The sequence below is a fragment of the Sceloporus undulatus genome, unplaced genomic scaffold (genome assembly GCF_019175285.1).
Source record: "Sceloporus undulatus isolate JIND9_A2432 ecotype Alabama unplaced genomic scaffold, SceUnd_v1.1 scaffold_18, whole genome shotgun sequence".
NCBI classification, from domain to species: domain Eukaryota; kingdom Metazoa; phylum Chordata; class Lepidosauria; order Squamata; family Phrynosomatidae; genus Sceloporus; species Sceloporus undulatus.
The window spans coordinates 2,249,785-2,274,638 of record NW_024802940.1 but is presented as its reverse complement, the minus strand read 5'-3'; the positions used below and the strand labels follow the sequence as shown (position 1 = coordinate 2,274,638).

The 24,854-nt window shown below is 39.4% G+C and overlaps 1 protein-coding gene across 3 annotated transcripts in view; it reads left to right on the top strand.

Annotated features, from left to right (window-relative positions):
- Window positions 1-17,465, top strand: part of LOC121917447 (carbohydrate sulfotransferase 9-like) — a 97,541-nt gene extending 80,076 nt beyond the window's left edge. For all 3 annotated transcript variants that reach the window (XM_042443429.1, XM_042443430.1, XM_042443431.1), the window contains 2 exons: window positions 7,581-7,618; window positions 15,938-17,465. In XM_042443429.1, coding sequence (XP_042299363.1) covers window positions 7,581-7,618; window positions 15,938-17,038 — 1,139 coding nt within the window. In that variant the 3' untranslated portion in view covers window positions 17,039-17,465. The remainder of the gene's footprint in view (window positions 1-7,580; window positions 7,619-15,937) is intronic.
- The last annotated feature ends 7,389 nt before the right edge of the window (window positions 17,466-24,854 follow it).

Sequence of the window (24,854 nt, the reverse complement as noted above, 5' to 3'; positions counted from 1 at the left end):
CACTGCTAGCTGAAAAGTCAAAGCTCACAGTAGAAAAATTCCTGCCACATGCAGCTAGCATTCCAACCTTCTTGGTCTTCTTCAGTGATAACCAACCTTAACTTTCTCACCACACAGTTAACAGCAATACCACTAATCATCTTTAAAGCATATGCTCAAACAGTATACTATATAACATATGAATGAAAATACATAACTACATGTATACCAGGCATCTTATTCAATATACAGTCGCCCTTCATATCCACAGGGGTTCAGTTCTGTTCGATTCAATGCCAAATTCTATGAGACCTCAAGATCTCATTGTCTTCAGTGGCAGCTCCATGGATAGCAAGCCTGTGGATATCAAGAACTGTATCTTGTAAATTGGGGGAGGGGGGGTAAGACTGGAATGGATGATCGAAAGGTATCTAGTGAATTGATGCAACTCAGAAATGTCCTGGATTCTATCCAACAGTGTTATATGGCTACTACAAAGCCATGTCTCATGCAAATCCCATTTTCATTCTCACATAGGTGTCAAATCCATTTTGGTGATGAAATTTGATTCTGATTCCACAAGCAACTGCACATTCATGGCAACTTTGTTAGGCTTGGTGTTTCTTCAGCTACCGTTGATGTACTACTACTTCCTCCAGCACTTGGACAACTGCTGGCAGAACCCAACCCTCCTGGACATTTTTTCTGCTGGCCTATTGTTGGATGCAACTTATCACTAACAGCTCAGTCTCTTAGACACAATAATATGTCAGCTCTCTTGATTTATGTACATATAAACTATGTTTGAATGTTATTCTGTTTAACCAAACCAGAAGCCAGTGTGAATTTTGACTCAAATTTCAATTTTCCTTTTTCATTCACAGAAGCATTAATGAATGTGTACTCCTAAATTGTATTCACAAGAGATCCTCTTTGTCACACTGAAGAGAACATCTTATTTTGTCCTTGTTTGTATTATTTATAATGACTTCATTAGTCAGAAGCTCAGAGTGGACACGTGGGTTAGCACAAGATATTTGGCTGCATTAGCTTCTGCAAATGTTTATGTTCCCAGGGTTCTTTGAACCTCCGAGGAACAGCTCTGCATCCTTATTAGAGACTGACAATTAAAGGACTGTTTTCATATCAAAAGTAATCACCAAAAATTAGCCAGGGAAGGACATAGAATGCGGTGAGAAATCAGTTGCTCTAGAATGTCCAACTTTCCTTCATTTGGTCCAATCAGTATCAACTTAGGGTCCATTTTTATGTTTAACACTGCCAGCATAACTGGTGAATTGGCACTATGACAGTTTGCTTGGATTATGCAATATTAAAGAAAAAGTAATTACTGTATTGTGGGACCTTCTCATCATACCCAGTTGTACAATTAGAACACAAGGTTTTGTTAATAAACATGATGAGGCTATGATGCATTCTAAAACATTTGCAGAGGTGGCATGCTTAAACAAAGTTTTCTCTTTTTAAGAAAAGTATATTGCAATGAAGAAGAAAAAATTGACCAGTTAATAATGGTTCACTGTTTAGTGAGGTGAAGAGATTCCTTGGTCTACCAGCTTATATACTCCTTAACCAAAACAATAATAAAAATAAAAATATATTAAAATGAAACCCTTGCCCAAAGGCAAAGAAACCATTACTTAAGGCTACTCTTACTATTCTGGGAGGACTGGAAGTCATGCCCTATCACAATTTGCTTAGGGAGCTGGCTATGTTTAGCCTGGAAAAGAAATGGCTAAGAGGTGACATGATAGCCATGATTAAATATTTGAAAGAGTATCAAACTGAGGATGGAGCAAGCTCGTTTTCTGCTTCTTCAGAGACAAGGACACATAGCAGTGGATTTAAACTACAAGAAAAGAGATTCCACCAAAACATAAGGAAGATTTTCCTGATCATAAGAGCTGTTTGTCAGTGGAATATGCTGCCTTGGACTGTGGTGGAGTCTCCTTTCTTGAAGGTTTTTAAACTTAGGCTGGATGGCCATCTGCTGGGAGTGCTTTGACTGTGTATTCCTGCACGGCAGGAGGTTGGACTGGGTGGCCCATGGGATCTCTTCCAACTCATAATTTTCTATTATTCTATTCAGACTTCAGTGTAATGAGTAAATGCTTTCAAAGCAGTAGAGGTGCAAACAACACCTGCCTTGGTCAGGCTTCACCTGGAATACTGTGTTCTGGGTACCACAATTTAAAAAGGATTTAGACAAGTTGAAGCATGTCCAGAGAAGGCCGACCAAAATGGTGAAAGGGCTGGAAACCATGCCCTGTGTGAAGAGACTTAGGGAGCTGGGTATGTTTAGCCTGGAGAAGAGACGGTTAAGAGGGGACATGATAGTCCTGTTTAAATGGTTGAAGGGGTGTCATACTGAGGATGGAGCAAGTTTGTTTTCTGCAGCTCCAGAAAATGGGGCCCAGAGCAATGCATTCAAACTGCAGGAAAAGAGATTCAGCTAAACATTAGGAAGAACTTTGATAATGGGGTCAATAGAAATATTCTGAAGAAACTCCCCTTGGTAAGAAAGCTTTAGGGTACTGACCTTTTTGCCAATGAAATTGCCAAATGTCTTACCAGAATTCTGTTGTTTCATTGTTAGTTTGAGGTAGGTACCATAAATTTGATAATCCAATTTACATTTGTAGCCATCTCTGTAAATACATGGAATGGGAGGCCACATGCACAAGCTCAGTTTCCCCTCTGGGCTGTCTTTAGAAACTCATTGATGTCACTTCCTTCCTCCATCAGCAAGTGAGTTTTTCTTTAATTCTCAGCCCCAGCTGTCTATGCTGTCAACACAAAGTTATTAAAATTCCTTTAAAGTGAATCAAAATAGCCTAAAAACAAATGTACTGGGAAGCAGGAAAGCATCAGTATTCAAAGTCCACAAACCTTTGAGCAAAATACGAGTTGATCCAACTAGAGATTGCAAACATTGGTCTTTCCTAGCATCTTGTACATCATTAAAGGATGCTTAAAACACACACTCCTCAATCTTTTATTACTAAAAACAAAAATAGCAAGAGAAGGAGCCTTATTTGGTTGTTTTTTTAAAAAAAAATAGCCTCAGGATGTGATTTCAATTGTCACAATGAGGTTCTCAGTGAACACAGCACTCCCTACTGAAAGTCTGCCTAAATAATGTTTAATTTTCCTTCTCCAAGCAAAAGTAACACTTGTATCTACAAAACAAAACAGTACACCATTATGCAGGAAGTAATTACCATAAAGAGTCAATCCTCTGTCATAGCTTAAAGCAGTAAGTTTTCTTGTTTTTTATTTTTTTTATTTATTTTTAGGAAGATAGTTATTGTAAAAGATCATTAGACAAGTTTTCACTTTAAAGTCTACCTGTACCAGAATAGTTACTTATGTTATGATTCTAAACAACTGACTTGGAAATAAGTGACTTGAAAACTTAAATCCAAATTTCAAGCCCTCTGTAATTCAGAGAACAATTATGAGTTGGCAGCTTAGCATCATGGCTGCATGCTCATGTTATGTTTCATGGCTAATAATAGAAAGCCATTATGTATGTGATTCTATATAGAAAATTGGGTTTAAATAAAAAAAAAAACTTTCACTTTTTTTAACCACCACTCCTTGTCATTAGGTTATTTCTTTCTGAACAAAAAACAGTGTTTTATAAGTTCTGAGTCTTCCCCTCAGCTTTTATCTGTATCACAATCTGATGACTTGTAGGGTAGAGTGGGAGGTAGTGTTATCACAAGGAGTGCATCCATACTGTAGAAATAATTCAGTTTGACACCACTTTAACTGCCATGATTCCAGCCTACACAGTCCTGGGATTTGTAGTTTTGTGAACACCAATACTCTTTGGCAGAGAAGGCTAAAGTTCTTGTACAATGATAAATCCTAGCATTCCATAGGACAGAGCTAAGCACTTAAATTGGTACCAAACTGTGTTATTTCTGCAGTGCAAATGCACCCAAGATAAACCAATGAACTTCACAGCTGACTTGGAAATTTAACATCTTGGCATTTCTTGTCTGATTTTCTAAGCACTACACCAAACTGAAGCTCATATATTTCAAAGAAGGAGTCACTTATTGTGTTACTGCATGGGGCTATTCACCCATCTGGTACAATACTATCTAACATAATAATAATAATAATAATAATAATAATAATAATAATAATAATAATAATAATAATACTTATTTGTTTATTTATTGACAGTAGTTCTCCAAGCAGAGATCTTTCTACACTAGAAAGGGATCCAGGAAGTGAACCTAGCATCTTGTGTATGCAAAGCTGTTCCACTGTGGTTAGGCAGTGGGTTATCTGTTTGCACTGGCCGGAGCTAGTGCCAATTTTTTCCCACCCATATGGGAAGTATTGGAGAAGACCTTATCACATATAGAGATATTGAATGTGTAGGTTTGAATATAGTGATGATTTGCTCCAGTGTGTGTACAAAGTGCATATAGGCTGTTTTTTCCTAAATGCACAGAGGCATGTAGTCAGAAATCTTCAGCTTCTGCCAGAATAACAAGGCATTTCTTGAGGGCAGAGAGGTTTATGGCAAATATCATCTGATTAGGTAAATGCACAAAGAACTGAGATATCAACAGACATAGGGAACTCTGTGGAAGGGATGTTAATTTCACAGTTCCCTATGAAGGTATCATGACAGCAATATATTTGAATAGCACATGCTCAAGAAATGGAGGTATCCACAAATGTAATGACATTACACCTTATGAAGAGGTTAGCACCTTTGAATCAGATGGGGAAAATACATGTTTCTATCCTCCCCCCCCCTTCTATTTGATAAGTCTATTTGTCTCCTTGCAAAGACAAACTGCAGTTCTGTAAACAGGAAAGCAAATCTTCAACCTTCTATATTTGAACAAGAACAAAAGTGAGAGCATTTGTCAATGTCTTTAAACCTGCCAGTTTGATAGTTTGCCTCATGTGGCTCCACAGCAGTCCCTCTAGCTACACAAATTGTGACACTGACAAGCAGTAAAGGGAGTGCCATCCACACATCCTTGCCCCAGAAATCTGTGATTGATGAAGTTCGACTGAAATTCCCACAAACGACGTGAAAGCCTTTCAGTAGTGAGGGTAATGTAGTGCACATGAAAAGCAAAAAATATCCCTTTGTTGCCTTAATTTTCAGTGTGTTCTACCTTCTTTTAAACTGTGTAATAGGGGAACAAAGGATTTTAGTCTAGCTCTATCTTACTTCTTCTAAGTGACCCTGCTGGCTTTCTCTTGTCATTTCTGATTAGAAGAACAAGATCCTTGTATCTGTCAAAACATTTTCCTATCTTACCTGCCTCAAATGAGGCACAGACATTTTCTATTATTATTGTTGAAATATAAGTTGTAAAAGAATATACAATTAAATCTCCTTTCCTATAAAAGGCTCAATTACAACTCATATCAACACTTCAGCAGAGGAAATGTTTCATGACTTCACTCTTTACAGTAAATGGCTAAAAAAACTTATTTTGTGTCTGCTTCGACTGCAAAAGGTAGCTTCTGGGAGCATCCTCTATTGAAAGAGGAATGCAATGGTTAAGATATGGCTTGTTTAGAGAATCCCCTTTGTGAAAATTCCTTATATTGTAAAATGTTAAATACTGTGCAATTGGTAGTCATAGTATTTCAAACCAGCTTCAGGGCGGGATACGGAGTAGAGACTTCCATGGTCACCTTAGTCAGTGATCTCCGTCTGGGCATCGACAGGGTAGTGTGACCCTGTTGGTGCTCTTGGACATCTCAGTGGGCTTCGATACTATAGACCATGATATCCTTCTGGAACACCTGAGGGAGTTAGGTATTGGAGGCACTGCGCTCCAGTGGTTCCATTCCTACCTCTCGGGCAGATTCCAGATGGTGATGCTAGGGGACAGCTGCTCTTCAAAAAGAGAGCTGATATCTGGCGTCCCTCAGGGAGCCATCCTGTCCCCCATGTTGTTTAACATTTACATGCAGCCGCTGGGTGAGATCATCCGGAGACATGGGACGTGGTGTTATCAGTATGCTGATGACACCCAAATCTACTTCTCTATGACCCAAACTACAGCAGAGACTAAGAATGGCATCTCTCCTCTGGATGCCTGTCTTGGGTCAGTAATGGGCTGGATGAGGGAAAACAAACTCAAGCTGAATCCAGAAAAAACAGAGGTACTTGAGATAGGTACCTCAAGTCTGGGGAAGGAGATTTGCCTACCAGTCCTGGACGGGCTCACACTTCCCCTAAAGGATGAAGTTCGCAGTTGGGGAGTATTCCTGGATTCATCTCTACAATTATCTCAAGTGGAAGCAATGGCCAGGAGTGCTAGGTACCAACTTTGGTTGATATGCCAACTGCATCCCTACCTAGACCAAAAGGACCTTCAAGCAGTGGTACATGCACTGGTAATCTCTCATTTTGATTTCTGTAACACGCTCTACATGGGGCTACCCTTGTACCAAGTTTGGAAGCTTCAATAGGTTCAAAATGTGGCAGCTAGATTGGTTACCAGTTCATCCAGGTTTGACTACATAACACGTGTTTTAAAATCTCTTCGCTGGCTGCCAATTAGCTTCCAGATGCAGTACAAGGTGTTGGTCATTACCTTTGAAGCCCTACATGGCTTGGATCCGAGTTACTTGCGGGAACGCCCCACAATCTCAGAACAACTGGGAAGAATCTATTAGAACATCAACCAACCAGATTTGTAATGACTTCCCAAAGAGCTTTCACTGCGGCTGCTCCAAAATTATGGAATAGTCTCCTGGAAGAGATCCATTTTATTGCCTTCTTGGAAACCTTCAAGAGGGCACTTAAGACGGATCTCTTCCAGCAAGCTTACCCACTTGACCTCGTGTAAGAAATACTGTTCCACTTTCTGATCACTGTATAACTGTATTGTATTGCTGTATGACAATGAGCTAGTTTTAATGTAATTATTTTTAATGTATTTTATTGATGTGTTCTTATATGTATTTTATGGGTTGTAATCCCACCTCGAACCATTCAGGAGAGGCAGGAAAATATAAATGAATTATCATTATTATTATTATTATTATTATTATTATTATTATTATTATTTTGTATTTAATAAGATAATATACTTTAATCCTCAAGGAAGAGTTTTTAAAGGAGTCTATACAGTGTGCAGAATGATGATTGTCAAAGTGGTCAGGGACAGGTCTCCTATAAATATTAAGTCTAATTGCTTTATTATTTTTCTTACTATAATTGAATGGATATTTTAAGGGCTACTTAGCATTGCTCACAATTACAGCTTGACTGTTCTCATAGACTGACCATGAACTGGAGCCAAGTTTGTTGAACTTAGGTCTTGCTAAAATCAGCCGGGCAAATTGGTTGTGACTTAAGTTCAATTGAGTTCAGTGAGAACTAAATTCAACTATATTATCCCAGATCCAATCCCATATGCAAACAGTATTTTAACATTCAGTAGAGGCTGGAAACCTTATTCCAAAATGTCGGTATAATTTGGATGTTTTTTTGCAATACTCTTATACTTTGTTTGACAGCGTTTTTTCCTAACCATTAACAATGATGTGCACTAATGGTTATTTTTAATTTTCTCTTTCAGTTTCTGAAGAAAAAATACAACCGCAAACAATTAATCAGGTATTTTAATGATTTTACCTTTCGTTGAATTGCACAGTTCTTAAGATGATTGAGCATGGATTGAACATTTAGGACAAAATCCATTTGGGAATGTATATAGAGACATGTTTTTCTTTGCATATACAACTTTCCTTATCTTAAAAGATGCACACACAAATTAAACAACCCCAGTTAAAAAATAAAAGTGGGAACACCGAACATTTTGGATGAAAATAGGCAGTAGAGAAGCAATCCTATCTAGTCCAGAGAAGGGACCAGAAGGAATCAATTATAAGACTGGAGATGGGGTTCACTTACAGGGACAGAACTATATGTAACACAGGAAGTGTCTGAAAACCTAGGTATTTTTCCCCTCAATTAGAACAATTTTTGAAACATTTAGATCTAAATCCAAGGTAACTTTAGCAGGTAACTTGCTTAAGAATGCTATAGATTTTTCCACCTATATGAACATAATGCCTTTATTCTTGTGGTCAATGGACACATTTGTGTAACTCGCTTCATAATGGGTTGTCCAGCCACTTGCATAACTGGAAACGGTATTGGATTCCAGTCTTCCACATAGTTCAGAACTAGTGCCTATGTGCCCATTATTTGCATTAGCAGAATGTCACCACTGGATACTGGATTTATTAATAGCAGTGCAACTATTTTGGTTGAAAATGTCAGGTAAAACAAATTAATTTAGAGTTTCTCAAAACAAAAGGTTTTCTGATTTGTTTATTATTTCAAAGCTGGAATTATTCCATTTCCACTTTTTTAATATTGACCATATGGGCTTAGAGACAAGAAGACCCTTGCTGAAATTGTTGGGTTGGGTTAGTTGCTTCTGCATGTTTCTCACTGAGTATTTTGAACCATGGGATCTGCAATGTTACAGAACAAAATGGTCCCTATCCATGGTCTTTATCCATTGAAAATGATGGGGCTAAAATTAGTTGCAAATAGCTTGCCTTGTTAAATTCAGTGAGACCTAATTGTCGCTAGCTTTCACTAAATTCGGCCCAAGAGCTTCATGCACTTAAATAAGTATGTATATCAGCAGGAAGGAATAGAATGAATTTTCTTAAAACTTCATGGAGCCTAGCCCTAATTTAGTACTATGAGTTGGCTGACAAAGATTCGGGATTCCTCAATCTTCACATACTGTTTTCATTCTAGATGGAAAGACAATCGAGAAGCTAATCAGTAGTTTAACAAGAACTGGCAAATGCAATTAAATATGAATTTCCTTTATGCAGATTATTTATTTATTTATTTAATTTATGCCTTACTCTTCAGCTACAAAGGCTCACAAAGACGTTTACAAATTATTACCCTGTGCCCAGGTTTCTGATCTAAATAAAACACCATGATACACAAGGAAAAGGGAATGGCAGTGGGAGAGAGGAATAACTCCAGCAGACCTGCCTCTTCTTCTCTCCCTCAGAGGCAAGGGCAGCAGCAGTTGGGAGAGAGGGAGGGCCTCTCATTTGCTTCAGAGTCTAGACATGGTGGAACTTGCCTACCATTCTTCTCTGCCCTACTGCCTACACAGATCATTTTGTTGAACTGGATTAGGCATAGTTCCTCATTTCATGAAGAGGTATTTTTTCAGATTTTATTTCTGAAACTTAGGCCTCATTCCCACTACCTTTTAAACCGGATCGCATATTGGTTTGAACCGATTCAAAAGACCCTGGTTCCCGCTTAAACTGAATCGCTGAAGCAATTCTGAGAGGGGGGCCATGTGGTAGACTCATTTAACCTGTGTCCTTTTGATGCTTATGTTTTCCGCGTCTTTTTTGATAAATCGATTCTGCAAGTGTGAACCAGAAGCAGATTGGAATCAATTTAAATTTGCTCTTCGGCCGGCTGGAGCGAGTCCATTTTTAATCAATTCATCCATGAATGTGAACCATAAGTGGATTATTTAGAGGGGGGGAATGCAATCGGGACAAATGTAGTGGGAACCACACTCCGCTGTCAAATTGATTAATTGATCCATTGATTTATCTGTAAATGGGAATGAGGTCATAGCTCACATATAGCCTATTTGTTTTCATGCAGAAGATCCCAATATGCACCCCAGCATATCTGGGCAGAGCTGGTTATACAGCTTGAGCATCCCTAATCTAAAAAACTGAAATCCTCCAAAATCCAAATCGTTTGTTCATTGACATGATTCCACAACCAGACTTGATCTCATATGATGCCTCTGGAGAGCCCACCAGCCACCGATTTCTGCCTTAAAGATCATAAATGTTGTGCTCCCGCTTGTTCATTTGCAAGACAGAATTGGACAGCTGGTGGGCTCTCTGAAGGCAGAGAAACCTGAAAAATGCATACCTGGCAGCGGGGGCTAGCCACTGCCTCCATTGCTGCCCTAGGACCACTTCTTGGACTGGCTACACTAGATCCTGGGTCTCATCTCCAAGATATCTCATTATGCATATGCAAATATTCAAAAATCCCAGGCATTTTGGATAAGGGATACCTGGACAGTTAGTTGAAGAAATGGTCCGGCTGTTATGAGGCAACTTTCTTATGTCCTGACATTTGATTGTTGCTGGTTTCTTTAAGTACCCAGCTTTCCCCTTCAGGGGTCTAAAAGCGGTTTCCAGAGATGAGCAAGAGTATCAGAGAATCACTACTGGCTTCCAGTTTGTTTTTCTGTTTATATAGAAAGCATTAAAATAGAACCAAACACCTGTCACTTGCATCAATATAAATAGGCACCAAGATACCTTTTTTAGTTTATTTTTTTATCTTTCTCCTGCTCATCAGTAGATTATATAAGACAAAGCATTTAACAGAGCCCAGTCTGCTCCATATGAATATTAGCTGTGATGGCCAGTACAGTGTAGTGGTTTGAGTGCTGGACTCTGGAAACCAGAGTTCAAATCCTTGCTCGGCCACGGAAACCCACTGGGTGTCTTTGGACAAGTTATATTCTCTTAGCCTCAGAGGAAGGCAAAGGAAAAACCCCTCTGAACAAATCTCATCAAGAAACCCCAATATAGGTTTACCCTGGGGTTACCATTGGTCAAAAATGACTTGAAGGAACACAGCAACAAATGGTTGCTCAAGAATTTAGACATCAATAAGTTTTCAAAACACACACACCTTCTTGTCCCTAAAGGAGAATAGCATATAGTGATGTAGAAATAGTTATATTCAATATGTAGGACAATAATTAAATATAAAATTCATCTTTAAAATTCATGATTAAAAACTGCCTGGATAAGTCTGCCAGAAGAGATAGGTCTTCAAATGTGTTTTATATTACAACAGCTGGTTTAGCTGTTGGATCTCTTCCAGCTAGTCATTGCACAGTCTTGGGGTGGCCGATGAGAAGGTTTTCTGAGTAATGGCTGCCAGTCAGATTCTTGCAAGCTGTAGCAACTGCCCCTCCAGAGGACCTCAGTGTTCGGGGCAGATTGTACGAGAGAAGGCAATCCTGTAGATAAAAGTTCATCGGTAACAGCAGCACACAATCTGATTAAACATAAGACATAACAGTAACATGTAGGGTGATCTAAGTCTAAGACATATTGCTTACATTTTGCACTATGGTTAATTAAAACAGAACAAAATAAAAGGCATTATAAAGCAGTCATATACACAGTGATAACATTTTAATTATATATATAAATAAATAAAATAAATAAAACATATTATTATTATTATTATTATTATTAATTGACATAAGACTCCCTTACTCTGAACAGCAAATTCAGCAGTTATCTTTATAATATATTTTTGCTCATCATTTAATAATTTAAAATATAACCAATATGCTAGCAGGTTTATTGTCAACTGAAATTTCTTAAACAAAGCTTGCCTCAGAACTTCATACAATTTAGAAAACTTAGGCCCGTTACAGACGGGCACTTTAGTATGTGCTCCGCACGTGCTAGGGTTAAAAAGGGGCATCCTTTCCGGACGCCCCCAACCCTAGGACGCGCGGAGCGCGCACAAAATGGCAGCGGCCGTTCCACATGGCCGCCACCATGAGGATGTCACGACCGTGCCACCTCTATACAGGGCAGCACGGAAGTGACGTCCTCGCTCCGTGCCAGGGCGTCTAGTGCGCCCTTAGCGCGGAGCAAGAAGGAGCTCCATTTCAGAGCTCCTTCCTGGTTTGGTCCACTGGGTGCAGCCTTCACACAGCTGCGCCCAGAGGACCAAAGGGGCCAAGCGGCCCCTTTCTCCTCCTCCCCGCTGCCCCAGGGTGTCCTTGGGGCTTGAAGCCCCAGGAACACCCCTTTTCAGGCTGCGGGGAAGCGGCATTTTGCCACTTCCCCGCAGCCTGAAAAGCAGCGGATCGGGGCCTCAGCGGCTGCCGTTCTGAGACCCCGATACACCGGGGAAAGGGGCGGGTACAGCCTACCCCAAATGGGTGGTCTGTAACCCGCCATTAAGTGATATGCTGAGGCGGCAGTTTTGTACCCACTTGCCTGAGAGTAAAGCCCATTGTTTCTATGTAGCCATTATAGGATTACAGCATTAATTTTCTGCTTTTCTCAAATTACAAATATGTAACTGATTTTCAAATCTAGTGTTATTTAGTCTCCAGCAAATCACCATAATCTAAAATATGTACATAATAAAGCAGATTCTCAGCTTGTGATTGTTGGAGAAATACTGAGAGTATATAGGACAGAGGGGGAGAATCACATGGTCCTCCAGATGTGGTTGACCTCCAACTCCCATAATCTCTGGTTGGCATAACCAGTGGCAAGGAATGATGGGAATTGCAGTTCAACACATTTGAAAGCCACGATTTCCACCTTTGATGTAGGCATCTACTTACTAGCAGCCTGTGTTCTAAGCAAGTGCTGGGGCTTTCTCTGTAGCCCTGGTACAATAAAATGACTTCCCCTTGCTCCGACTGCAAGTCTCCAGTACATTCAATCAATCCCTTCTTTGTACATTTGTACATTTAATGCTAAGGTGTCAGGGACTTTGTAAGCATGTTTGGCTCAACATACAGATCTTCACATGATCAGACTTTAGCACTAAAGATGTGAAGCGCTTTCACTTTAGCTCTCAAAAGTGCAAGGAAATACCCATGTTGTGACCTTTCCTCCTCCCTCCAACCACACAACCCCTGTATTGCCCAGCAGGACTGGATTATGAGCATATCAGTATCCACAATAAGTTTGTGCCTGCTGCCCTTTATCAGTACTGATCCAGCCTTGCATTTCCCCTTAACACAGTTAACAAAGTATACAAGGGTCATTCAATAAATACTTAGCCTACAAAAGAAAAACGAAAATTTTGGAAAAGTGGCAATTTATTTTTCAACATAGTCTCCTTTTAGCTCGATACACTTGGCCCAGCGATGCTCCAACTTTTTCAACCCGTCCGAAAAATATGTTTTCCCGAGGTCTGCAAAATACTTATATGAAAAGAGAGAGAAATTAAGGCAATAAAAGCCTTTGTAAAAAGGAGCTTCACTGTCAGGGGCTGTGTTGACTGAGGTATGTCTGTACTATCATTAACATTTGCACTATAGAAAAATTAAGTGCAGAAACCATGAAATATCAGAAATAGCACTTGGCATAATGTAATCTTTGCTTTGCAACATCAATTTCTTTTGGGGTCTTTCTCATGCCACTCCTCATCCACTGAGTGCTACCCTCTTGACTGATGATTTCTCTCTGAGAGCTGGAAGGGGAACAGTTTCAAGGCACTCCTGCTGTGTTTGTCAGTTGAACCTGGGGAAAGCTACCTAAGGCACTTGTGAGAAGCTCCACTGATCTTGTTCTAGCAAAAAAAAAAGTCACTCCTGTCATAATAGTTCAACATCTGTTGAACATCTGTTTGCTTCAAGTATATCTTCTACTACTCAGGTAGCTGCTTTAGAAGTCCTTTGGTCACTTTCTGTTACCTCTCCCCAATACCCTCAGGGATAACTTTGAACTTTAGTCAGGAGTCCCAGCTTATTCAAATTTTCCCTCAATAATAGCTATCCCCTGGCTTTTTACATCTCTTCTCTTGTTCAGAGGTATTTTACTGCACTACAATATTATATTCGATATTCAGATTTTGGAAGGATTATTTCTTGGACTGCGATCCTCAGACTCACCCAGCCAGCAGTGGCCAGCAGTAGCATCCCTTCCAACTATCCTGATTTCACAAGGACAGTCTCAATTAATTTGCTATCATCCCATATTTTCAGTTGCTTCTAAAATGGCACAGTTTCTCTCTCCTCCTCCCATTTTACCTCTTTATCCTCAATTTGAGTATCTATAAAGAATTTCTGTAAGTGCAAAAGTAATTGCAATTAGTCAACTCAACAGGGGAAGAGGAGAAGACAGGAGAGCAGAGGAGAGAAGAGAACAGAGGCTTATTCTTCCAAGAAGGTGGAGGCAAATGCAAACTGTTGTAGCCTCTCCTAGTTTGTATATTCTTTTTCATGAATATAGCCATCTTGATGTTGCTTTGCCATACATGTCTCAGTTTTCATCCATGAAATGCTGGAGGGTATGGCAGTGGCCAAGCCCTTAATATAATCTGATTGAAACCATTCAAGCTCTGAATATAATAATGTAGTATTCATCAGCAAATCTGAATTTTTCTTCTTTGTTGGATTATTGTTAATGTTGGTAGTAAATGTTCCTTTCTTTGTCCTCAAGGTCAGCCCTTCTTTTGTCTTTTTGGAATGCAGGGACTACAAATATTAGCCATTACTCTAATGGGAGCCAATATCAAACAGTAACAAATATTCCCTCAGATTCCTGTTTACCATTTTTATACCTACAAAACCAAGGTTGTATATTAAGGTTGAAGAAAGTGTAACCTTGTAAGACACATGGTGCCCCTCCTGGTCATTTTTGCAGATCCTGGCCCTTCCCCTCTGCACACACACATACCCACACACTGGATTTTGCCCCCCCCCAAAAAAAACCACATTTTTAAACTTTTGCTAAAAATAAAAATTTAAGAAAAACTATTTATGCTGGAAGTAAACAGCCAGTTAATTCCTGTTAATTAAAGGTCTTTCCTCAGCCTAAAGCAGCCGGGAAGTCCAACTAATGTGATAAAAATGATACCCACTTTTTAATTTAAACACTGAAAAAAGGTTTAGAAAAATTCTGAGGGTAGGGAGAATGGCCTTCTGGTATCCTGCAGGAAGCCAATCCAAGCCCCCAGATCCTAAACAAAAAAACAAACAGCTTCATTTATATACCGCTTCATACTGAACTAACAGTGTCTAAGCGGTTTACAACTGTAAGCTAATTGCCCCAACAAGCTGGGTACTCATTTTAGCGACCTTGGAAGGATGCAAGCCTGAGTCAAGTTTGAGCCCTTTTACTGGTATTGAACTCACAACCTTGTGGTTTTGAGTGAGTGGTGGCAGTACAGGCATTTAACCACTGTGCCACCAGGGCTCCTACTGTGCCACCAGGGCTCCTAGATCTTCCTGGTCCCTGATGTATTTGAGAATTTGCCAGTGGAGGCAACACCAATGAAGTATACAAATAAAAATGCCAAATAAAATATGTCTTTACGATGCTACATGCCTTTGTTGTTTTGCTTTTCTCAATTTGTTTACTTGTTTGGATTGTTTGTTTGTTTTCAGCAACAGGTTTACATGGCCTGGCCACTCCCATGGAAAGAATATTTCACCTTTTACAAGCTGCAATTGTCTCCTCATTTCATTTTTATGAGAAATTGGATTATTTAAGGCTTCCTTAGCGAAAGTTAAGAGGCAGATATTAGCACGCTTAGCTTGACCTTCCAAGAGCAGCAAGTGTAGTTCTCTGTGGCACCCCATTTGTAGAAAACTGCACCTTCGAGGCCCAGTTGGTGTCACCACTGGCATCATTCTGGTGCCAAGTAAAAACATGCCTTTTCACTAAAACCTTCAGGGTATAACTGATTTCATCCAAATCTGCATATGTGCATACTTTAATTGCCTTAACTGGTTCAGTTGATTTGAAACTGTCTTATTTGAATTTCTGAAATTATTTAATATGTTTTTAGTTTTTATGTTGATTTTTATTGTTCCCAGCTGTTTTAAACCATTTTAAACTGTTTCTATTGTATACCTCCCTAAAATCTTTGAATATAGGACAGGATATAAATATTTTAATAAAATGAAGTAAATAAATGTAAGTATTGGAGTTGAGTTCACACTTGGCAGATGATTTTTTGGGGAATGATTTTTATTTGGAGCAAGACAATACAACATAACATATTTTCACACCTTGTTTCTCTTTTCATTCTCTTACAAGTTAGCTTCTATAGAACAAATTAGAAAAAGTTCTAACAAGTTCATTAGAACAAGTTAGCTTCTATATACATTTAAACTTTGTCTGTTTTTAACAGGGCTTCAAAATCTATTCGGCAGAGGAATCTGAAAGAACAAAATATTGGATCGCTGTTGGGAATCTTAGCAAACCAAGTAAAGCTGTTGCCAAGAATGGACATAATCTAGGAAATGTTAGCCCTCTGCTACAGAGCCCAGTTTCTATGACCACCAAAATATCCGAAGAGCTGCAGAAGGTTACATTTCTGCTTAAACAGTTCAAGCAAGTAAATTTACCACCAGCCATGCACCCTCTGAACAAGAATTTCATCAAAGATGATCGCTGGAAAGCCACAGATGAAATGCAAGAGGAACGAAGGTCTTTCCTATACAATTTCTGCAAAAAATATCTTCGAGAACACAGACCTCGGACTCATCTTATGCGCATGGTTTCCAGAATATATGTGGAAGAACAACACAAGCTCCTGTACTGCGAAGTTCCTAAGGCAGGCTGTTCCAACTGGAAACGAGTATTGATGGTTCTCAGTGGCCTTGCCAAATCAGCTGCTAATATTAGCCATGATGCTGTGCACTATGGAAAACATCTGAAGAAACTGGACAGCTATGATTTGAAAGGAATACACATGCGTTTAAAGACATACACCAAAGTTATATTTGTACGGGATCCCATGGAAAGGTTAGTTTCTGCATTTAGAGATAAGTTTGAGCATCCAAACAGCTACTACCATCCTGTGTTTGGCAAGGCAATTATTAAGAAATACAGACTTAATGCTGACGGAGAGGCATTGAAAACAGGCTCAGGAGTCAGGTTTAAAGAATTTGTCCAATATTTATTAGATTCCCATCGGCCAGTAGGTATGGACACTCACTGGGAGCAGATCAACAAACTTTGCTATCCTTGTGTTATCGGTTATGATTTCATTGGCAAATTTGAAACAGTGGAAGAAGATGCTAATTATTTTTTGAGATTGATAGGTGCTCCAGAAGGGTTGACATTTCCTAATTTCAAAGACAGACATTCCACTGACAAAAGGACAAATTTAGAAGTTGTGAGAAAGCACTTAGAAGAGATTCCTGACAGTGAGAGGCAGAAAATGTATGACTTCTATTATCTGGACTATCTGATGTTCAACTATACTGTGCCATATACAGAGGCTTGATTTGCCTGAATACTTAAGCAATTTTAGAATTTAGCTTGTGAGTGGAAGAAACATAGCTTCTTAAATGGCAATGTTTTGATTTACTGATATTTTCATAAGCTAAAGTGACACCTTCTAGCTCATGTTATAGTAATAACAGAAGAGAAAAATTAATTGCACTGAAATGTCTGGGAGGAAAAACACTTTTATATTCGTTAACTTTAGGGTCTGTAGATCTAATGTGAATGTCTTTAAATGAAGCCTTTAAATCATAATGATTTGAAAAGCTCTAAAACAGCATGATCTTATTTCCATTTATTCATCTGCCATGATTCATGAATGTATTTTTTAAAAAAATCTTCTGAGAAATATCAATTAAAGATGAGCTTTCTTTTTTTTAAAAAAATGTGTATACTGTATATTAAGCATCTATAGTATATCGAGATGGAAGTACTGAATTTGTTCCAAATAGGCACCAAAAACTGCCCTGATGCAACTCTTGTGTGCATATGGAACCCCATTAGAAATCTGGTTATTAATTCAAGCAGCTTTTTTAATATTACCAACTCCCCCCACCAAACACACACACACATATTTTACTATCACTGCCTTTCTCACCCTATCTGATCAGTGACGTTGCCAGTTTTCTAACAGGACTGTCACATGCATAGCAACTGGATCGATTGCTATTAATCCCATTAACCTACATTCCTCTTTACTCAGAGATACTAATGTAGAAGCTAGTTTCCACACCAATATGTCCCCTAACTGGCTTATAGCTAGTGTTATTTGTTAGTAATAATACTGAACTGTCCCTAGTTTAAAGGCTCCCATATCTTTGAACTTCACAAGTTGATCAGAAGGGAAGTACATTTTAAAACAGTTTTTTCCCTTCTTCAGAGGAAAAAGATCTATAATCACAGGAAGGCAAATAGGTGAAGAATTGGCCATGATGTACAATTAGAAAATCAGAGCTCTTTCTGACCACTGTTATGTTTGACAAAAATATCATAGCTTGGGGAAAGGGGTTTGGACTACAGTGGCTCCAGAATATGCAGGAAAGATGCATGTGGGTCTTCAGTCTAGCAGTCTTATATGTGCCCTGCAAGAATCTGACTAGTTAAGAATCTTGTTTCTGGGAGTGAGTCAAAGTGTTAGTGACTTCCTCTAAACTAGGCTTTAAATAACCGGAATCTAGAATACCCACCTTTTTCTGTACTTGCCCACAAACATCCCAACATTTAGTGGAGATGGCCTCTGTGTCTAAGCTACCCAAAAGATCTGGCGTAAGGGTGTAAGAGGAAAGCTTTCTCAGTGGCCACACACAAGTAATTGGGATGGCCATGATCGTGGTGATGGTGATCAAGAATTCTAGATCATCTATTTATTTGCATAAATGTAACTGGAGAGCCAGTATGACATAGTGGTCTCAGCGTTGAACTACAACTCTGGAGACCCAAGTTCAATTCTCACTCAGCTTTAAACCCACTGGTAACCTTGGGCAAGTCACATGCTGTAAACCTCAGGGGAAGGCAATGGTAAACCTCCTTAGAACAAATCCTGCCAAGAAAACCCCATGATAGGCTTGCCTTAAGGTTACCATAAATCAGAAATTACTTGAAACACACACAAGGCACACACACACAACTACATAGCATTGTCCAGCCCAACTACCCCCAGCTCACCTTAAGAGCCAAGAACTGGACTAAGCAAAGGATATCCATTCAGTTTCTTTTTGTGTGTGCAAGTAGGACATTTCTGCTTCCATGGGCTATCCTACTACATGGACATGCAACAGGGGCTCTGTGGTATTTACATAGGTTTCTAGTAAGACTGCATAGTCTTGCTGAATACAGATCAGATATGGATTTGTACATTATTAATCCATAACTGCAAAACTAAATATTGTTATTATTATGCCCCCATAAGGCTCATTTTGTCTCCTTTCTTATCATGTTTTGCCAGAAGAGAAAAGGTTCAATTATTGTTTTTAATTCCAGCAGAACTATTTTCCCAAATAGATCAGCGCCTGCATTTACTTTCAAATGCACCCAAGATGAAGGAAGGATAAATTGGGACACTAGACCAGGCACACATCCAAACACATACAGAGACACTTATTTGTCTGTTTTGGAAAACATTCACATACATAATCAAAATTTGGGGAAATATTTTAAGACTGAAACTTTGCTTGGATGCTAAGAGAATCTTGAAATTGTCTTGTTTTATATAATGGACAAATTAATAAAAATGTCTCCAGCATGCACTACCTTTTTGGTTCACTAGGTGGGAGATGTCCCCAACCTACTTTAGAGCAAACCTGGAACCAGACCTGACACCTGAGCTATTCATTACTTCAGAGGACCTGTATGGGGTTCCACTGAAGATATAGGAGAGTACTGATGGTAAGCTGGAGGAAAGTAACAGAGGTTAGAGCTGAGCAATCACCAGAAGTGATGGGGGTCCAAAACACACTGCAGAAATAATCCAATTTGAGACCACTTTAACTGTCCTGTCTCAGTGCTAGGGAATCCTGGGAATTGTGGTTTATTGTGGCACCAGAGCTCTCTGATAGAGAAGGCTTAATGCGTCACAAAACTACAGTTCCCAGAATTCCCTAGCATTGAGTCAGTGCAGTTAAAGTGGTCTCAAACTGGGTTATTTCTGAAGTGTGTTTTAGACCTTAAAAAAAAAGACAATGGTGAGAAGAAACAAATGTGGAAGGAGAGAGAGCATAGCAGGGGTGGGCAATAAAAGGTTTCCTAAGCTGGGTTATTTTCTGTTTGTAAAAATAGTAAGAACAACTGTTTTTAAATAACTTTTAGTAAGTTTCGAAAACTGATCAAAATTTCTAGTACCGTAATCTGTAATAAGACTTCATCATATACCCGTATATATATAAAAAAGGGCTTGGTTCAAGAGACTTCATTGCTGAGCTAATTGCATTGTCATATTTTTGCATAGTTATGTATCAAGGTATCCATATTTCATTAAATGGACTTTTGGAAAACCATAAAGCTGCATCAATTCATGTACTGATGTTATGGTTCGCTTTTGCCGTTTCTGCCATAAACCTGTCAATTTATGGTACTATCCCATCACCCAGTTTTTAAACTATGATTTCATTGGGAGGGAAGCAGCATCGGTGATGCTGATCACATGGCACCCTCCCATAACTGCCCTGTCCCTGACTGGTTCCTTTTCATTCACAGAGGAAAATCATGAATGAGCTGCCAGTTGCACAATGTCCCAAGTATGAAAAGCCATTCCCAGGGCCAGTGGCATCACTATGGTTGGTGTCACCTGGAGTGCTAACCCATGGTATCACCTTCCACATTAACCGCCTCCCATACCACACCTTACAGAATCCTTAGTAATATTTTTTGTACCAGTGTTACTCATAAATCATAATTCCCATACATCCCTCAGTGTAATGTAATAGTTGTGACATAAACAACTAGCAAACTTAAAATTATGCCTTTAAATTATAATATCATAGGCACAGAATAAATGTGTTTACATATGCATAGTTCCAAGGGGTTAATGGGAAAATTTGGTGATGTTTTAAAATATATACCGTATATTTTTTAAAAATTAAATTTTTAAATTTGAAATTTGATTTTTAAAAAAACCTAGGGCCTCTCCTTTCTCCTCCCACTAGCCTCACCCCACTCACCCATTTCTACAGCATTTTAAAGGGATACAGTTGAATGCCGTAGCCCATTTCTGCCCAAATGCAGATGTTTGAGGAGCAGTGGTGTCACCCACACCACCACCCTTGGGGTGTCACCCTGGTGCACGCCACACAAACACACACACACACACACACACACACACACACACTGCCTGGGGCATTCATGTGATTGGCAGTCACATGGTGTCCCTCTCTACTTTCGCTGCTCCACCGCACAGAACTCGGAGACATTACTTTTTCAGACCACAGCTCCCAGATTTCTAAAGACTGTAGTCCAAAACAGTGACTTTTCCAAACTCTGTTCTTTTATTGAAATGATTTGCTCAAAAGTGGAGGTTCTTATTGGAAGCAAACAGGCATCAACACTGGTATAAAGTAATTAGTGAGAGAGAGGAGATAATGTCAGTGCTTTGTTTTTGCCCATCTATATCTTTCTTTGGCCTGTGTATTCAAGCCTTCCACTGCCTTCCTACCTGGAGACATTGCCTCCTCCTCCTCTCAAGAATTAATAGCCAGAACAGACCAGCAAACTATACCATCTTCCCAGTAGCTTGGCGGCATGGTGTATGAAAGATGCTCACCCTCATGCCGGTAGGAAGCTGCCATGAAGCTCCCCAGCTGTTTACACGGTGGCAGCTTTTTGATGCTTCGGTGGTGCAGTGTTTGAATACTGCACACCACAGGAGCGCCAAAAAGCCATGGCGGTGGCAAAAGGCTGCCCTTTTTCTAGCACTTCTTTTTGTATTGGAGAAGAGCTGGATCAGGGCTGTGGTGTGCAGCTGCCACAGCCACGATCCAGCACTCAAAGGGGTGGCGTTAAGCTGCCCTTATATGGCCATCATTTTTGGTCCTTAGTTGGTTTCTTTGGGGCTCGACAGACTGTCCCAAAAGGGCAGTCTGTAGCTGCTTGTTTTTCCTCCAGAGGGAGCCCACAGCAACCAAACTGCATGGGTTCCCTCAACTCCAAAAAGAACCCGCTAAAAGTGGGTTCTTTAGGGCATGCATAGGTGCCACCATCAGTGCACCATTAGTGCACTGTGGCATGTCAGTGACGCAAATGCAGTGTAGTGACATATGGACGCTGTGCAGCACTTGTGTCATACATGTATGCCCCATGTGACAGGGCAGCGCAGTCATGGTGGCACTCATACATACTAGGGTTCAGGAGCATGCGGTTGCTGTGCACTTCCGAACCCTAGTATCGGCAGCGGCATGCCACTTTTGGTCCGTGTGTACTGGGCCTTTGTTTGCTTCAACGGGAACCCATGAGGCTGCATCCCCAAGAATGGATACTAGTGTTAGTGCTGGGATACAACTGTCTCCACATGCAGAAGACTGCCAGCCAGGAAAACAAACACCACCGCAGAGTCTGGAAGTAGTTCACAACTGCTGAAGTTCTTCCGAACATGTTTTAAATTTTAGTTGCAGCAAATATTTACACAAACCAGCATAATGCTCCTCCATCAACCAGCATCCACACCACCACATTGTGTACTGGAGCATTCATCCTTATATACACAAACACAGCTAGAATTCTGATCCAACCCCCTGCTAGTGTTTCATCACTTCCTGTCATGTAGTCGCAATGACAGTGCAGTTTGGAACTGCTATGATTCATCTCCATGTTCATGTTGCATCAGCTTCCTCTGAGTCAGAATTTCCTTTTTAACCCATTGCATGCACCTGAGACATTTTACATAGCCTGGGGCAAAAATATACTGACAACTAGTTTACACCTGCACATGAGAGCCAGCTTTTAGTAGCTCTTATAACCAAGTATATGACAATTTCTTTTGCCTTTTTTTACGCTCCTAAAATGGATTTCCCGAGACAATAAATATACAATTCCCCAGAATTCCATAGCACTGAGCCATGGCATTTAAAGTGGTGTCACCCTGGACTATTTCTGCAGTACAGATGCAGCCTTAGTTGGTAAGAACTAGAGAAGAAGCTTTCATGGTTCTCACAAAGTAGACTTTTTCAGTCAGTACAATCAGACTGACAATCCTTCTTCACAGGGACAGTCTCCCCTGGTGAGATTCATCCTTACTGACAACCATAGACTATAGTTGATGGTAACGTCTGCCTGAAGAAAATCCAACACTTTAGTACATGAATGACTGTCGGGTTCACTGAAGCACTAGGTTTTAAGGTTTCCAACAGAGTTGCATGTCTTCCTTTTCTCCTTCTGTGCAGAAGTAAATTATATTATATTTGGGGCAATTTAGGAGACAATTTTGGCACTGGCTTCACAATAATAAAGCAGCTCACAAAACATCATGTTCTGGAAAGGGATGTGTTTTTTTTCACGTTGTTCCCTTTCTTAAACTCCACTTTGTAGTTCTCTTTGTCTGCTAATTTCTTCTGCTTTCACGTTTTTTGTTCCCTATGTACTTGCCAGCAAGTTCAAGTCGCCTCCAAACTTCCAGCTCAACTTCAGTACAGATCTGCATAGCAATGTTTTTTGTGGCAGATTGAGTGAGAACATCCAGTAATAATGGATTCATTGTTAAAATAGAAAAATGGGTGCAGAGGTGAGAATAATAAACAACAACAACAACAACAATAATATAGATTTATTTGTATCCTGCCCAATCACGGGGAATCTGGGCAGCTAACAGCAGTAAGAAAATACAATACAGAAAATACAATAAAATACAAATAATCCCTTCCCAATCCCCTGACCAATACTTAAACAAAACAAAATCAATGAACAATATAAACACAATAGCAATCAAACAGAAATATAAAAACATTACAAATCAGTGTAGTTCATAAATAATCCCTTTCCCAGTCCCTCAACAGAGGTTCAAATCAAAACAATAATTAACAAATTAAATATCAACATAATATAGCACCCAAAAGAAGAAAAAGAAAAAATATACCAAATACAATATATCAAAGAACCATAATCCAAATAACTTGTCAGACATAATAAAACACACTTTGTCATAATTATAGTAAAAAAGGACAATTATAGCAGTTCAAGGTTCACAGAAGGCCAAACACACTTTCCATGACTGCCTGTCTCGCAGTGGACTTCTACGGAGATACAGGTGGGTGGGTGGAGGGAAAGGGAGAAGCAGGTGTACAGTGCCTCCTCATCCTCCAGAGCTCACAGGCAGACCAATGGAATGGGTGGTGAGGGGAAAGGCAAAAGTGCAGTTTATAAAACTGCAATTTAATAATAATCAAAATTCTATTTTAAAATCTATAAAAATCAGGATAATAATAGATACTTTGATTAAGTAATTACTTAATAGCAAACCCCATGATAAGTTTACCTTTGGGTTGCCATAAGTCAGAAATGATTTGAAGGCACACAACAACAAGAACAAACTTTGGCTATTTCTTCAGTTTAAAAAACCCAGCAAAATAAACACACTATTTTCAGAAAGAATAGCTTCCAGGATTGGAAGGAAACAAAATGCATATTGATTATTAAGTCACATTGAAATCTTGATAAGAAAGTCCAAGGTAGTCCCCTTCCTCATCACGTTTTAAATAAATTCACTGTTTATATATTGCAGGATGCAATAAAAGAAATTGCAGTGCCTTTGTGTCTGTTATCATGCATGAAGTGTAAAACTGTGCACTCTCCCCTAAGAAGCTGATTTGCCATGTGTGGCAATTTGCCACATATGGAAAACAATGTTTTTGTATATGAAAATGAATGTATTCTGTTTATCAAAGCAAATAGTGACTTAAGGTTGTGAATATTCAAGTACTTCATACTCAAAATTATTCTGCACAGAAATACACACGAGAGGTTTTGCACAAAATACACTTTCCAGATAGCCATGTGGAAGTTTAGCATAAAGTGCTCCAAAGTTGCACCAACCAACCCACCCACCCAGCAATCTTATACCCACATGGCTACCTGGAAATGGTGTGTGTGTGTGCACGCACTCACACGCACACACACGCACACAAAATAGTTTTCACACAAAGACCCCTTTTATATTTATGCACAGAATAATTTTATCAATTATTTTTGTGGCCAGGAAACAAATAACATCAAAACTTTGCATTCCTAAATAATGTTTCTCTGAAGTTTTTCTTTGAAACTGCTTTTAACTGTGGTGTGTGAACGTCAAGACTACACAGCACGTATTGCAATATAACTTTAAGTAAACCATTCTA